This window comes from Anomaloglossus baeobatrachus, chromosome 10, assembly GCF_048569485.1.
Source record: "Anomaloglossus baeobatrachus isolate aAnoBae1 chromosome 10, aAnoBae1.hap1, whole genome shotgun sequence".
Taxonomy (NCBI): domain Eukaryota; kingdom Metazoa; phylum Chordata; class Amphibia; order Anura; family Aromobatidae; genus Anomaloglossus; species Anomaloglossus baeobatrachus.
The window spans coordinates 83,515,118-83,531,824 of record NC_134362.1 but is presented as its reverse complement, the minus strand read 5'-3'; the positions used below and the strand labels follow the sequence as shown (position 1 = coordinate 83,531,824).

The following is a 16,707-nucleotide window of genomic DNA, read 5'->3' as shown; positions in this document are numbered from 1 at the left end:
TCAATGGATCCCGGTGATTCTGAGATTGTTTTTTCATGACATATTGGGCTTCATGTTAGAGGTAAATTTAGGATGATATTTTTTTATTTTATTTGTGAAAAAATCTGAAATTTGACAAAAAAATTTAAAATTTTGCAAGTTCCAAACTTTTAATTTTTATGCCCATAAACCGGAGAGTTATGTCACACAAAATAGTTAATAAATAACATTTCCCACTTGTCTACTTTAGATCAGCACAATTTTTGAAACAAAATTTTTTGGGGTTAGGAAGTTAGAAGGGTTCAAAGTTCATCAGCAATTTCCCATTTTTTCAACAAAATTTACAAAACCATTTTTTTAGGGACCACATCCCATTTGATGTGACTTTGAGAGACCTGGGTGACAGAAAATACCCAAAAGTGACACCATTCTAAAACCTGCACCCCTCAAGGTACTCAAAACCACATTCAAGAAGTTTATTAACCCTTCAGGTGCTTCACAGGAACTAAAGTAATATGGAATGAAAAAAAATAAAAATTAACATTTTACCTAAAAATGTTACTTTAGCACTAATTTTCTTACTTTTTCAAGAGGTAACACCAAAAATTGGACCTCACACTTTGTTACCCACTTTCTTATGAGCGCGCTGATACCCCACATGTGGTCAGAAACCTTTGTTTGGGTAAATGGCAGAGCTCGGAATGAAAGGAGCAATATTTGAATTTTGGAAAGCAAAGTTGGCTGAAACAGATTGCGGGCACCATGTTGCTTTTATAGATCCCCTAAGGTACCTAAACAGCAGGAACCCCCCTCAAGTGACCCCATTTTGGAAACCAGACCTCTTAAGGCTTCTATCGATTCGGTATACTGAGCATTTTGGACCCACAGGTACTTCACAGATTTTGATAACGTTACTTTGTCATATTGAAAATTGTAATTTTTTTCTCAAAAATGTTGCTTTAGCATCAATTCTCTCACTTTTTCAAGAGGTAATTCCAAAAATTTGACCCAAATGTTTGTTACCCACTTTTTTATGAGCGCGGTGATACCTCACATGTGGTCTGAAACCTTTGTTTGGACAAATGGGAGGGCTTGGAACGAAAGGAGCAATATTTGAATTTTGGAAAGGAAATTTGGCTGAAAAAGATTGCGGGCACCATGTTGCATTTGGAGGACCCCTAAGGTACGTAAACAGCAAAAAAACACCACAAGTGACCCCATATTGAAAACTAGGCCTCTCAAGGAATTTATCTAGATGTTTGGTGAGTCCCCTGAAACCCCAGGTGCTTCACAGAAGTTTATAACGTTGAGCCATGAAAATAAAAAAATAAAATTTTACCACAAAATTGTTACTTCAACCAGGTAGCTTTTTTTCACAAGGGTAACAGGAAAAAAATCACCATGAAATGTATTCTGCAATTTCTCCTGAGTTTGGTGATATCTTATATGTGGTGGAAATCAACTGTTTGGGCACACGGCAGGTCTTGGAAGAAAAGGAGTGCAATTTGACTGAACATTTGGCTGGAATAATTAGTGGACGCTATGTCGCATTTGGAAAGCCCCTAAAGTGCCTAAACAGTGGAGGTCCCCCACAAGTGACCCCATTCTGGAAACAAGACACCTCAAGGCTTTTATCAAGGTGCATATTGAGCATTTTGAATCCACGAATACTTCACAGAATTTGATAAGCTTAGGTTGCCATATTGAAAATTTTCATTTTTTTCACAAAAATGTTTCTTTAGCATCACATTTCTCACTTTTTCAAGAGGCAACAACAAAACGTGGACCCCACAGGTTGTTATCCAATTTCTTGTGAGCGCAGGGATACCCCATATGTGGCCAGAAACCTCTGTTTGGATATATGGGAGGGCTTGGAATGGAAGGAGCACCATTTGAATTTTGGAAAAGTTGAAATAAATTGCGCGCACCATGTCACATTAGCAGGGCCTCTTGGGTACCTATACATTAGAAACCCCCCACAAGTGACTCCATTTTGGAAACTGGACCCCTCAAGGATTTTATTCAGGAGTATAGTAAGCATTTTGAATCCACAGGTACTTCACAAAAATGTTGCTGTAGCAACAAATTTCTCTCTTTTAGGCTATGTGGCCATGATCCAGCAACACGGCGTCCAGTACACAGTGTCAGCCTTCCTGCAGAGATGTGAGTGTTGTCCACGGGAGAACGCAGCTGCCCATGCCCACGATTTGGGTTCAGGCTGCTGCGGAGCTCTATGCTACCTGCAGAGCACACTCATCTCCGCAGCATAAATTGACATGCTGAGGCTCGGGAAGCTGCGCCACAGGTCGGTTTATGCTGCGGAGAAAAGAAGCACAGTGGGCACGGGATTTCTAAAAATCCTTCAACTGTGCTTCTACTGCACAACACAGTGTTATGGACGCAGGGAAAACACTCTGCGCCCAAAACGCTGCAAACCCTGATTGTGGGCACATAGCCTAAAATGCTACAATGGATGAATGGATAGATGTCAAACATATATAACGTCCCACCCCCCTGCATATTCTAAGCTGGCGCCCTTTAGTGCCTTTCATGTGGCACTAAAGGGTGCCTAGCCTTGTATTTAGCCCAAAAAGAAAAAAAAAATAATTAAAATAAATGACGTGGGGTCCCCCCTATTTTTGATAGCCAGCTAGGGTAAAGCAGACAGCTGTAGCCTGCAAACCACAGCTGACAGCTTCACCTTGGCTGGTGATCAATTTGGAGGGCTCCCCAAGCTGTTTTTTTTTTTTTAATTATTCATAAATAAATAATTAAAAAAAAAAAACAAACGTAGGGTCTCCCCAAATTAGATCACCAGTCAAGGTGAAGCTGACAGCTGGGGTCTGGTATTCTCAGGGTGGGAAGAGCCATGGTTATTGGACTCTTCCCAGCCTAAAAATAGCAGGCCGCAGCTGCCCCAGAAGTGGCGCATCCATTAGATGCGCCAATCCTGGCGCTTCGCCCCAACTCATCCCGTGCCCTGGTGCGGTGGCAAACGGGGTAATAAATGGGGTTGATACCAGATGTGTAATGTCACCTGGCATCAAGCCCAGCAATTAGTTATGTCACAGCGTCTATTTGATACCAGACATAACTAATTGACAGTAATAATAAAAAAAAATTGACAACAAAAAAAAATTTATTTGAAAAAACACTCCCCAAAAACATTCCCTCTTTGGCCAATTTATTGAAAAGAAAAAAAAATCGGGTCCCTGCTGTAATCCATTGTGAAAGTCCCGCGGCGATTCTGGACCTTCTAGCATATGGGGGGAACGTTCAGGGAACGTATCCCCCATTTTCTAGGAGTGCAGACCATCCATTTGAGGAGAGTGGGTGCAAAGAATTTGCACCCACCCTCCCCGGGTCACAGCTGCAGACTGCCGAGCAGCAGCAGCAGCAGCCAGCGTCTGAGTCACAGACACAGGAAGCTGACAGCCGCGCTCTGCACGTGTGACCAGCGTGCACTGTGAAGGAGGAGGGGGCCGCGGGGGATCAGAGCTAACAGGTACGGGGGACACCGGGGAACACCGGGGTGGGAATAAGGGATGACCTGGCAGGGCCTGGGGAGCAGGTTTCTGTTGTATGTGTCATAGCACATGCGACAGAAACCATAGGAAAGGGGGAAATGCGGCCGGCGCGCTGCTGTGAGCGCCGGTATGTGCAGCGCCATGTTAGATTTTTGGGAGGAAGGTGGGGTGGGGGGACACTTTGGCGACACCGGGGGACCCGAAAGGACCGGGGGATGAGATTTATCTCCCATCTGACATGTTTGTTTATGCCAGATGGGAGATAAATGATTTTTTACTGGCGCGGTCATTTACTGTAACCTGATCATCGGTATACGGTGTATACCGGTCATCAGGTGAGCGGGGACCGGAAAAACCGGCCAGAATTATGATCTCCAGGGTCTCAGCTACCCCCGGCAGCTGAGACCCCGGAAATTTTCTGACTCTGGGGGGCGCTAGACCCTTTTTTCCGACCGCCGTTAAAAAGCGGCGGATCGGAAGAAGTACCCTAATTTGTCACCGTTAAAAGGCGTATCGGCGGTCGTTAAGGGGTTAAATATACATTACACATGCTTGGAATGGTGGCCCGAAAAAAGATGAAGAAGCCTCCACTTCAATATCATCCTAAGAAATGTTGGCTGGAGTTTGCAAAAAAGTACAAAATGTAAACAGTAGAAGATTGGAAATGGGTGATTTGCAGCAATGAAACAAAAGTCAACAGACTAGGCTCTCATGGGGGCAAAAGGGTCTGGAAGAAACAAGGGAAAAGGGGCTAACAGATCAAGAAATTGAAAAAACTGTCAAGTTCAATGGAAGAACCTGATGATTGGAGTTTTTTTTCACAGCCAAAGGCATTGGATGCTTGACCAGGATTGATGGTGGTCTTAGTGCTGAGCTATATGTGAATATCCTACAAGACAAGTTACTTTGTACACTTGATTACACTTGATAGGTTTGAAAATGACAACATAGTGTTCCAACAGAACAATGAACAGAAGCATGCATTGAGATTGGCGAAGAAATGGTTCAATGACAATGTAGTAGAGGTGCTGGATTGGTTCCCACAGTCCTCAGACCTCAACCCAATCGAACACTTGTGAAGTTGAAGAAAAATATATATACAGTGGAACCTTGGTTAACAAGAACAATCCATTCTGGGAGTGTGCTTGTTAACCAAGTTACTCATTCAGCAAAGTAAGATTTCCCATAGGAAGTCATTGCAATGCAGACAATTTGTTCCACAACTTGTTAAATGTCCCATCCTGGTCCCCTATTGTGCCAGTCCACACACGTACAAACACACACAAACTCACACATACTCATACAAACACATACAAACACACACAAACACGCATGCACACGCACATATATGCTCACCTTACCTTTCGTTCCATCGCCGGTCTCCTGGGACTTGCTGTTCGCTAGTGCGGGCTGTGTATCAGGTTACCATCATGACGAGTGAGGAACTTCTGCACCCAGAGTGCTAATGTCAAAGGCAGGAGCCACTTGCCTCTAATTGGCCAGCGCGCTGCCTTTGAGTAGCGTCTGACAGCCGAAGTTCCTACCTCATCGCTATGTTTGCCGATACACATACTGGAGCGGCGAACTACAGGACCCAGGAGGCCGGCGATGGAATGGAAGGTACACATGTGGCGCCCTGGACTAGCCAGGTCGTCACAGGTACTGCAACACACACCCCCACCCCGAGACAGGCACATCAGCCAGACACAAAATCCTTGTTGTCTCCCTCCAGGGGCTGATGTCCATGCCAGGTGGGGTGGAGCCAGGCGGTTGGCCCCACCCACCGAGGAGTTCACAGTCCTGGAGGCGGGAAAAGGAAGACAGTTCAGTTAGGGAAGTGCAAGTGAGAGGAGTGGAGTGGAGTAGTAGAGGAGCAAACTGACCGTGTCCGAGTGTATGGCCTAGGCACCAAGAGCAAGGTTGGCAGACGGTGGTGGCCGTCTGCAGGAGAGGCAGATCAACACAGAACCGTAGGACCGGGGACGGGCGGTGGCCCGCCGGTACCGAACCGGGGAGCGAAGTGAAGCCAGAACACACAGGCAGGGCCTACGGACCCCGACCAGGCTTGGAGTCGCCATTAGAGGTCAAATCCGTCAGTGACCGGAACCCCAGGGGTTTCCTAACAGCCAAGACCCGATTGAAGGCAACCGTCCAACCAGCAAAAGGAAATACAGCTACCACCACAGCTAGAGTTCCAAGGGCCAGAGCCTGCGGGCAAAAGGGCTCCTCCGGCACATATACACGCTGGGGAGCGGGTCACCGGTGGGAATCCATCGGGACCGAACATACACAAAGGTGCAGGAAAAGGCAGCCACCACTAACTGTCCGGGAGAAGCCACAGCAGCCGGCTGCGGGACCCGTCTATCCAGCCGTTTGGTTTACCAGAGACTTTGCGTACATTTGTGGCTGAGTGAGTACTACCGTGCCATCCGGCACCGCGCTGCGCAGTCCAAGCGACCCTGCACCTTGCCAACCCTGCCTCCCTGTCACCTCTCTGGGCCCCGGGACCACCAACCCCTACCAACGGAGGGGGAGAATAACATCCCAGCTGCTCCCTGCCATCGCTCCCGGGATCCCTGTCAATAGCAGCGGTGGTGCCCAACCTCACCACAACCCGTGGGTGGCATCACGGACCAAATCCCCAAACCAAACTGTCCCCTTTCACTCACGAGCGAGGAGCGCCGCTCGAGTCCCCAGATCCAGCCCACCACTCGAGCCACCGAGCAGCCATCGCAGCAGCGCCGGACCCGAGCATTAGTGAGCGCAGCGGCGGCGGCGCCCTCCCCGCCCGCGACACACATATTATGCTCACCTTATCTTCCGTTCCATCGCCCCCCTCCTGGGTCTTGTAGTTCGCCGTGAGGATTCCTCCCTCGTCGCGATGTACTGGCGGACTACAAGAACCATGAGACCAGCGATGGAACGGAAGGTAAGGTGAGCATAATACTGTATGTTTGTGCGAGCGTGCGTGTTTGTTTGTGTGTGTTTGTGCGTGCTTGTGTGTGTTTGTGTGGACTGCAAGAGCGGGTCAGAGTGTGGTGGATGTACGCAGGGCCGGATTATAGGCGGGGCAGGCGGGGCTGGAGCCCAGGGGCCCCCACCAAAAGAGCTTCTAAGGGGGCCCCCACCATACTTGGCACTAGGCACCTGTCAGCATTTTTTTTTTCACACCCTCTCCCCCTCCGTAAAGACAGTCTAATAAATCAGCTGTGTTTTCGGGGGGGGGAGGGGCACCGCTATTTATTTGCATCTGCGTCTTTAAGACGCAAAAACAAACTGCGGGCACAGGACGCTGATTGACCTCGGAAGTACCAGCGGCCGCTTGAACTTCCGGGGTCAGAGGTGTGCTAATGCTCCCTGCTATGTGCTGCGGCCGTACCTAGAAGCAGGGGCCCGGTGTGGTGGGCCGCTGTCTGCTGTCCCCGCTGCGCTCCTTACATGCCAGGCACACTAGCAGGAGCAGGAGGCAGCGCGCTGTGCGCCGGCTCTGCTGTGTGCCGGCTCTGCTGTGTGCCGGCTCTGCTGTGCGCCGGCTCGTACACTGCAGAGGAGCGCAGCAAAGCCGATGACCGCAGCTTCCTGTTTCCGTTCCTATTCAAATGTATTTGCGTCTTTCAGACGTAAATACATTTGAACAGCGCGCCGGGACTGGGCCCCGCCCCCGACGTGCAGCAACGTGATGAGATCAGCACCTCGCTGACGTCATCACAGTGCTGCCGGCGCCACACTGGGGACATGAGGAAGCGAGCGCTCCATGAAGGAGCTGAAGAGACAGGTGTAATTAATGGGGATGAGTGAGGAGGGGCAGAGGACACATAACGGGGAACATTTGTGAAGGAACACAGCTCTGTGACAGGCAGAGGAGGAGTACTGTATTCCGAGGGAGGGGGGGAGCAGTGTAATTTGTGTGTGTAGGGGGTGATGAGGGTTGTATTGTGTGTGGGGGGAGGGGTAATGGAGGGTGCATTGTATTGTGTGTGGAGGGAGGGGTAATGGAGGGTGCATTGTATTGTGTGTGGGGGGGAGTGGTAATGGAGGGTGTATTGTGTGTGGGGGGAGAGGTCATGAGGGGTGCATTGTGTTTGTGTGTGGGGAGAGGTAATGGGGGGTGCATTGTATTGTGTGTGTGTGGGGAGGGGTAATGGGGGGTGCATTGTATTGTGTGTGTGTGTGGGGAGGGGTAATAGGGGGTGCATTGTATTGTGTGTGTGTGTGGGGAGGGGTAATGGGGGGTGCATTGTATTGTGTGTGTGTGTGTGTGTGGGGAGGGGTAATGGGGGGTGCATTGTATTGTGTGTGTGTGTGTGTGGGGAGGGGTAATGGGGGGTGCATTGTATTGTGTGTGTGTGGGGAGGGGTAATGGGGGGTGCATTGTGTGTGTGTGTGTGTGTGTGTAGGGGTAATGGGGGTTGTATTGTGTGTGTGTGTGTGTGTGTGTGTAGGGGTAATGGGGGGTGCATTGTATTGTGTGTGTGTGTAGGGGTAATGGGGGGTGCATTGTATTGTGTGTGTGTAGGGGTAATGGGGGGTGCATTGTATTGTGTGTGTAGGGGTAATGGGGGGTGCATTGTATTGTGTGTGCGTAGGGGTAATGGGGGGTGCATTGTATTGTGTGTGCGTGTGTGTGTAGGGGTAATGGGGGGTGCATTGTATTGTGTGTGCGTGTGTGTGTAGGGGTAATGGGGGGTGCATTGTATTGTGTGTGCGTGTGTGGGTAGGGGTAATGGGGGGTGCATTGTATTGTGTGTGTGTGTAGGGGTAATGGGGGTGCATTGTATTGTGTGTGTGGGGGGAGGGGTAATGTGTGTGTGTGGGGGTGCATTGTATTGTGTGTGTGTGAGTAGGGGGAGGGGTAATGGGGGGTGCATTGTATTGTGTGTGTGTGTGGGGAGGGGTAATGGGGGGTGCATTGTATTGTGTGTGTGTGTGTGGGGAGGGGTAATGGGGGGTGCATTGTATTGTATGGGGAGGGGTAATGGGGGGTGCATTGTATTGTGTGTATAGGGGTAATGGGGGGTGCATTGTATTGTGTGTGTGTGTGTGTGTGTGGGGGTAATGGGGGGTGCATTGTATTGTGTGTGTAGGGGTAATGGGGGGTGTATTGTGTGTGTAGGGGTAATGGGGGTTGTATTGTGTGTGTGTGTGTGTGTGTAGGGGTAATGGGGGGTGCATTGTATTGTGTGTGTGTGTGTAGGGGTAATGGGGGGTGCATTGTATTGTGTGTGCGTGTGTGTGTAGGGGTAATGGGGGGTGCATTGTATTGTGTGTGTGTGTGTGTGTGTGTAGGGGGTGATGGGGGGTGCATTGTAGTGTGTGTGTGTGTGTGTGTGTGTGTGTGTGTGTGTCAGAGATGTGTGTGTAAGAAGCAGTACTGTGTTTGTATATATGAATTAGAGCAGTCTGTGCGCCCCCCCCCCCCCAGAACTATATGGGTTCCCCAGAGCGCTATGTCACCCATCGCAGTGATGAGTACACCACCAGAGCTGTTTGCCACTCCAGTAACGTCTATGCCCCCTGCCCCTCCTGTAATGTATATATCGTAGCCCCCAGCCCCTCCTGTGATGTATATACAGCAGTGCTGTCAGTGTGCAGTCATGTGTGTTAGTGACAGCCATCGTGAAACAGCCACATGTCCTGAAGGAGCTGGACGGAAACAAGCGGGAGAGGTGAGTGAGGCTGCTGGCGACTTTCCCATATTAATACCTGTAAGGGCTCATGCGCACGTAACTGCTGAATATTCTGCAGCGATTTGACAGTACATGTGCGCGTTAAATCGCTGCAGAAACACTGCATAATGGATGCAGTTTTTCTGTACAGAAAAAGCTGATTTCCTGCGCTCTGGCTGCTTCCCCCACCATAGACAGAGCGGAAGCTGCATCCATAGTGCACGGAATAATTGACATGCTCATTTTATGAACGCACGGATTTGGGTCAACATTTTGGCACCCAAATCGCTGCGTTCATAAAAGCAATGGGTGCACGTATCATGCACAATCTACATAGATTGTATAGGGGACGCAGGACGCATGCATTTACACTGCAGTGCTATACGCAGCGTAAATGCATGTAATTACGCAACGTGCGCACGAGCCCTAATGCGTCTGTGTCTGCATATATGTCAGTGTATATAACTGTGCATATATTTGTCTGTTTATATGTATTTTTCTGAATTTGTCTTCAAATATGTATATACGCATGCCTGTATGTGTGTGTGCGTGTCTGTGTGTGGATGGGGTCCACTGAGACGCTTTCACCCGGAAGCCACAAAAACCTGGAGCCGGCCCTGGCTGCCTTAACATTGGGATCAATAAAAAATATGTGACAAAAGCGGGCTTTACACGCTACAATATATCTAACGATGTCTCGGCGGGGTCACGTCGTAAGTGACGCACATCCGGCATCGTTAGTGATATTGTAGTGTGTGACAGCTACGTGCGACCCTGATTGTGCGTTAAAACGTTGATTGCATACACGTCGTTCATTTTCTAAAAATTGAACGTCTCTTTGTTCATCGTTCTTGAGGCAGCACACATCGCTCCATGTGACACCCCGGGAACGATGAACTGCAGCTTACCTGCGTCCCGCCGGCAATGCGGCAGGAAGGAGGTGGGCGGGATGTTTACGTCCCGCTCATCTCCGCCCCTCCGCTTCTATTGGCCGGCCGCTGTGTGACGTCCCTTTCACTTCAGGAAGTGGATGTTCGCCGCCCACAGCGAGGTCATTTGGAAGGTAAGTACGTGTGACGGGGGTTAATCGTTTGTGCGACACGGGCAACAAATTGCCTGTTCCACACATACGATGGGGGCGTGTGCGATCGCGTACGAGATCGAAATGTGTAAAGCAGCCTTAGGCTACTTTCACACATCAGTTTTCTGTATTCAGGTACAGTCCTTTTTTTTGCCGTATCCAACGTTTCCGGTTTTGTTGTGCAAACCGGAGCAAACCGGACCCACCGGATCCGGTTTTAAGCGGATCCGTTGTGAACGGATCCGGAAAAAAACGGATCCGGTGTGTCCGGTTTGCATCCGTTTTGCATCCGTTATGTCCGTTCTTTTACGGATCCGTTTTTTAAACACTAAACAAACAATTAACGAGTTCCGTATTCTGATTGGCTATTGGGAAAATATAGTATATATACAGTATTTTGAAGCATATATTACAGAATGAAGACAGAGACAATCAGAAACCATGGATGCTATTCTTGCAAATTACACAAAGATCACTGCAGATTTTATATTTGAGGCAAATCGCTTGGCTATCATCGTCAGAGAAAAGGAGCGACAGCGACTGAGGCGTCAGCGACGTCGACGCTTTTGGATCCATCCCCTGACTGCCCAGAGACTGACACGTGGGGTGTTTTCAACCCTATACCTGGAGCTCCGTGGAAACCATGAAAAATTCACAAGCTATGTCCGGATGGCAGTGAATAATTTTGACGTCCTCCTTGGCCTTGTTGCGGACAACATACGTAAAACGGACACCTTCTGCCGTTACTCTATAACACCCGAGGAGCGTTTGCTGGTTACGCTTAGGTAAGTTTTTTTTTTTCGAACTGTATCCTCCTGTAAATTGACTTTTAACTGTAATGTGTTTGCTATTATTTTTTTATAATTATTGTCTTTCCTTTACAGATTCCTTGCAACTGGAGAGTCGCTTTCGTCCCTCCACTACCAGTTTCGACTAGGAATTTCCACCATCTCGGGAATCATTAGAGACACTTGCCAAGCCTTGTGGGATTGCCTCCATGAGGATTTCATCCCCCAGCCCACCAGGGACAGATGGCTTGCAATTGCTGAACAATACTATAACATTTGTCAGTTTCCAAATTGCCTTGGCTCAGTGGACGGCAAACATATAAGAATTGTGAAACCTGCTGCTTCGGGGTCAGAATACTACAATTATAAAAAGTATTTCTCAATTGTCCTAATGGCAATAACGGATGCGGACTACAAATTTATCTCAGTGGACATTGGCGCATATGGGAGATCCAATGACTCGCAGGTCTTTAAAATGTCCCCAATGGGGCGGCGAATCTATGGGAATACTTTTGATTTCCTTCCTGCAAGACCTCTTCCTGGCACATGTGAGCCCCCAATGCCCTTTGTTTTTGTGGCCGACGAAGCCTTTCAACTCTCCCAACATCTATTGAAGCCATATGCAAGCCGTGGATTGACGCAAACACAAAAAATATATAATTACAGATTATCCAGAGCCAGAAGAATGGTGGAATGCTCCTTTGGGATACTAACCAGCAAATGGCGAGTGTTGTTAACAGCCATTAATTTAAACATTGAAACTGTTGATGAAATAGTGAAAGCATGTGTGGTACTGCACAATTTTGTTTTAACAAAGGAACCTTTGTCCTTGGATGACCAGAGTTTGGAATCCACCTCTTTGACTGACTACACCAGTCCTGGATTTAGGAGTAGTGTTGCCTGTTCAACAATCCGTGACAAATATGCTGACTATTTTGTGTCCCCAGAAGGTAGAGTAGATTGGCAAGATCAAATGGTATAAGATTTTTGTTTAGTTTTATAACAAATAAACATAGTTAAAAATAAATTAAAAAATATCTTGTTAACCTTGTTAATTTTAATCTTTCACTCGCTTTAAAAATTTGTAATTTTTACACCGTCAAATTACAACATGTTATGTTTTTGTATTACCTTTATTATTAACTTAACTTGCAAAATAATATTACCCCCCAAAAAAAACAAGAACAAATAAATACTTTTCAACAAAAAACTTTTATTTTTATTACATACATAAATTATAAATTGGTATATCTTGGGCTTGGGGTGGAGATAGTACTGGAGGGGCTGACAGGTGGGAACACACGCACAGTTGGAGTATTGAGGGTGGAAAGTGGTGTTGGTGGTGGGGAAGTAACAGAAGGTGAAGGTGTGGTTGAGAAACCAAGAGGGAAACCAGGAGATGGGATGGGATTTGGTAAGGATTGAGGGGTGGAGTGGAGGGATTGGGAGACAGAAGAGGTGGCGGGTGAATTAGTGGCTTGAGTTGGGGTCATGATGGGTGTGGAAGGCGAGATGTGGTAGTGGGAAGGAAGTGTAGGGGCAGATGTGGTTGGGAGCTGGTACTGGGCCGCAGGCTGGTACTGGGCTGCAGGCTGGTACTGGGCAGCAGGCTGGTACTGGGCAGCAGGCTGGTACTGGGCAGCAGGGGGAGTAGGGACAATGGCTGGAGGGGGGGCAGGTGCTGGAGGAGGGGTGGGTGGAGGTGGTTGGGAGGAAACCTGCGCCAGAGCCTGCCGTGTGGCTTGCATTACATGCATCTGCTGGTCAGGAGATAGCTTTTCCATGCGCTCTAGTACGGCTTGAAAAAAACAATGATTGGGTGATTTACTTGCATCTAAATGCAGCCTGTCCAGACGCGTGCACAATTCGTGTGTATTTTTTTCCATATTGGCATTTATGAAGCTAAAAGATGAACGATTTTGTTCGGCTAATAATTGAATGGCGTTCTGGAAGGCTGCATTTAGATGCAAGAACTCGGGCGCATAGCTCTTTTCCTGACCCCTATGACGCTGACGCCCAGAACCCAAAGGTGTTCTACTGAGGGCAGCAGTGTCAGAGGGGTGGGGTAGGGAAAAGCTATCTCATCACCAGCAGCTTCAGGTAATGAAGTCTCACGTGAAGCTCCAGCGCAGGTGGATGGGACAGATGTCGATGGAAGGGAAGGTTCAGATGGGTGGGGTCTGTGCCTGTGTTCCCCAGTGGCGGACTGTTCAGGGATCGCTCCTGTCGGGTTCGATGCAGGCTCCTGAGTGCTGCAGACGGTGCTGGTAAAAAGAGGAAAAACAAAACAATAATTAATTTAATTGCTATACAGTGCCACTGAATAAAAAAAAAAGGCAAAAAAAACCAGACATAAAATATTATACTTTGTACATATTGTGTGGAATATTTACCTTCTGCACACCATAGTTGTCCGGAGGAACGACAACGCTCTAAAGTAACGGTACTTCGATCTGCGTCCTCCGGATCCACTCGGGGCCTGCATCTCTTGATTCAACTCCTTTTTGAAGCGATCCCTGATAGACCGCCACCGCTTCTGAAGTTTGTCACCTGAAAGTGGAAAGCACAAAGTGGTTAGTATACAACACATTACATCCTGCAGCATAACCTACTGAACTGTGAATACTTACGCTGTTTCTTCTGGCCACGAGAATTGAGCTCCCCCCAACCTTCTACCGCTGCGTGGCATACCTCGTCCCAGAGTCGACGGGTTACGATCGAATCAGCGTGGCGGCGGTCAGCCATGTTCCACAGCGGCTCCCTCTCTCTAACTTCATCGATGAGGAGGTCGATGTTGATAAATCCGGCCTCCTCACCGTCAGAATCGGGAGCACGCTGTGATGCCTGTTCAAAGAAACAAAAAAGAAATTAAAAAAAAAAAAAAATTATACCTAAATTCACACAGACATGAAAAAAAAAAAAAAATAAAAAAAAAAACTTACACTAAGACCACCGCCACCTCGACGACGACCCTGGGACGGTCTTGGGGGAGCTCTATCGTGAGCCCTAGAAGTTGAAGCCTTTAGTGAAGGAAAAAAAAAACCATTATTTACTTATGTGTTTGGTGTGCTGTGGTAAACAATTCCTGTATGAAACTTACACTCTGACCGCCCGCTCCGTGTATTTCTCCACCCCTTCCGTCATCTTCTGGCAGCATCTCCTGTGATGTTTCGGCCACCTATGTAAATGTCTTTTATTTAAAAATTTTTTTTTTTTTTTTAAAAAAACACTTTAAAAAAAAATATATACCTCAGTTTGTGAACCGGAGGGCGGGCTACCAGAAGACGACATATCTTTTTCTATAACAGGCCTCGCACAGTAAATGGCTTGACAAAACTGTGCCCGCAACACTGCACCTGTAAAAAAATAAAAAACAATGTCTAAGTACATGTACGCAGCTCACAACAGTGATCTGTGGACAGTACTGTGGACATTACCTCAGGGACACTCTCCGCCACAACAATTGAAGACTGGCACCGAACCAAACTGGCACAGCAAATGGCTTGACAAAACTGTGCCCGCAACACTGCACCTGTAAAAAAATAAAAAACAATGTCTAAGTACATGTACGCAGCTCACAACAGTGATCTGTGGACAGTACTGTGGACATTACCTCAGGGACACTCTCCGCCACAACAATTGAAGACTGGCACCGAACCAAACTGGCACTGCAAATGGCTTGACAAAACTGTGCCCGCAACACTGCACCTGTAAAAAAAGAAAAAACAATGTCTAAGTACATGTACGCAGCTCACAACAGTGATCTGTGGACAGTACTGTGGACATTACCTCTTCCCTGGAGCACTGGACTGGAGGACAGCAGAAGTTGAAGTCAGGAACGAACGGCAGGAGGTGTGTAGAATGTGCTGGATCCTTTTATAAGTTTTGTGATGATGAAAAAAAAAAATTTGCGCATGCTCTGTTTACCAAACCGGATGCGGTCACCGCATCCGGTTTAAACCGCATTGCGCCGGATCCGGCATGCATAGACACCCATTGTATACAATGCCGCATTGCGACGGATCCGGCAGAATGCGGTTTTTTTAAGGGGCAAAAAAACGTTACATGATACGTTCTATCCGGCCGCCGCATTCAATTATTTTGCCGCATCCGGAAAAAAACGGATGCACCGCAAAGCCATCAGGTACAATCCGGTTACAATGCAAGTCTATGGGGATAAACCGGATGCGATACCGGATCCGTTTTATCCTTTTTTTTCCGGATTGTACCTGATGGCAAAAAACTGATGTGTGAAAGTAGCCTTAACTCTACTTTCTGTGTGTAAGTGGACAGCTGTGATTTATCCTGGACTGTATCTGTATTGTAGTACTGTAAATCTGAATGTGGCAGAACAGGATAAGATAAATGTTCATTGGATTTATATCTAAATGCTACGGTTCGTGCTCTACTGTTATGGCTAAAAATGTTAACGTTATGGGGCCCCCACCAGATTTTCTGCCCAGGGGCCCCCACCAGCCTTAATCTGGCCCTGGATGTACGGAACTGGAACTGTCTGCGGTGAGTATTTTGCTCATACAGCAAAGCGTTCTCATAAACTGAGTTACAAATTTACAGAAAGCTTTGCTTGTTAAGCGAAATTCTCGTTAAGTGGATTACTCGTTAAGCGATGTTCCACTGTACATACACAACTGTGTTAACCAGTATACACCAACATTGGGAATGTGTAGAAGAGACATAGGATCAGACTTCGGTTGAGACATGCTTGAATCTGATCGAGAGCCAAGAAGGATTCAGGCAGTTTTGAAAGCTAAAGGTAGATTTACAAAATACTAACAAAATAATAAAAATTAATATTTAGATTTTTAGAAGGAAATCAGTAACAATGCAGTGACATGAGAAGACTTTTGTAATGTTAAATAGATACCCGTCAAATTTATGTATGAGATAGCAAAGATGATTGTGTGGCGCCCCTGACCTGGTCAGGCACCACTGAGTACTGCACCTATGCTGGGGGCAGTACAATACAGGTAATCCAGAAGACTGACCGAGGTGTGACTACACAGGTGCATAGTAATCAGGTCTCACACATCTACCATTGGGAGGACTCCTGAGAGAATCCAGGAGGGGGCGTGGCCTCCATGTCCACTCAAGGGGTGAGCCTGGTTGCTAGGTTGCATAGGCAAGAACAGGAGAGGAGGAGCAGTGAGCCAGTTAGTGAGTGCAACTCAGGGAGAGCAGTCGCATGCAGCAGACCCTGGAGTCTGTCACAATCTGACAAAGTATGCGCAGTGACTACCGATGGTGGAGATCGGTCACCTGGTAGTGCCACCACAAATCCACCCAAGGCTAGAGAGAACAAAGAGGTGGCAGAGTAAGGGGACTGCCAGAGAGGTACCAGGCCCGCAGGGGTAACAGGTCCCAGTGCAGCGATAGATTCACCTTTCTTCTGCCAAACTTGTCGGTGTGAGGCCCTTAAAGCCCGCACTACAACACCACAGAGTCCGCAGCCACGTAGCAAAGAGAGGGCCCATAGTTCACAGGAGGCAAGCAGCTGGAGTGACCTGGTCCAGGCTACAAGCAAACGGGCCGAAACGAGGGGAGAACAGGCAGCAGCAACTTCCCTGGGTGACCCCCGTAGGGACTTCAAGTCGGGGTCACCACAAACACAAAAGGGCTAAGGAAGGCGAGTTGGTAGTCACCCTCAT

General features: G+C 47.8%; 1 protein-coding gene across 1 annotated transcript; it reads right to left on the bottom strand.

Annotated features, from left to right (window-relative positions):
* Positions 1-4,215: 4,215 nt before the first annotated feature.
* Positions 4,216-15,762, bottom strand: LOC142254363 (uncharacterized). The gene is made up of 8 exons (XM_075325409.1): positions 15,687-15,762; positions 14,291-14,397; positions 14,142-14,219; positions 13,984-14,061; positions 13,672-13,885; positions 13,435-13,591; positions 13,080-13,305; positions 4,216-4,233 (listed from the first exon to the last, which is right to left on the bottom strand). The coding sequence occupies exons 1-8, from the start codon at positions 15,760-15,762 to the stop codon at positions 4,216-4,218; spliced, it is 954 nt and encodes a 317-aa protein (XP_075181524.1).
* Between the last annotated feature and the right edge of the window lie 945 nt (positions 15,763-16,707).

Bases quoted from the DNA above. Each gene is read 5' to 3' on its own strand.
- LOC142254363 (XM_075325409.1), bottom strand. From the start codon at position 15,762: ATGTCTCAACCGAAGTCTGATCCTATGTCTCTTCTACACATTCCCAAT. The intron at 14,220-14,290 runs GTATATATTTTT...ACATTTACATAG, and splicing joins CCTCCGGTTCACAAACTGAG to GTGGCCGAAACATCACAGGA. The intron at 13,592-13,671 runs GTAAGTATTCAC...TTCCACTTTCAG, and splicing joins TCGTGGCCAGAAGAAACAGC to GTGACAAACTTCAGAAGCGG.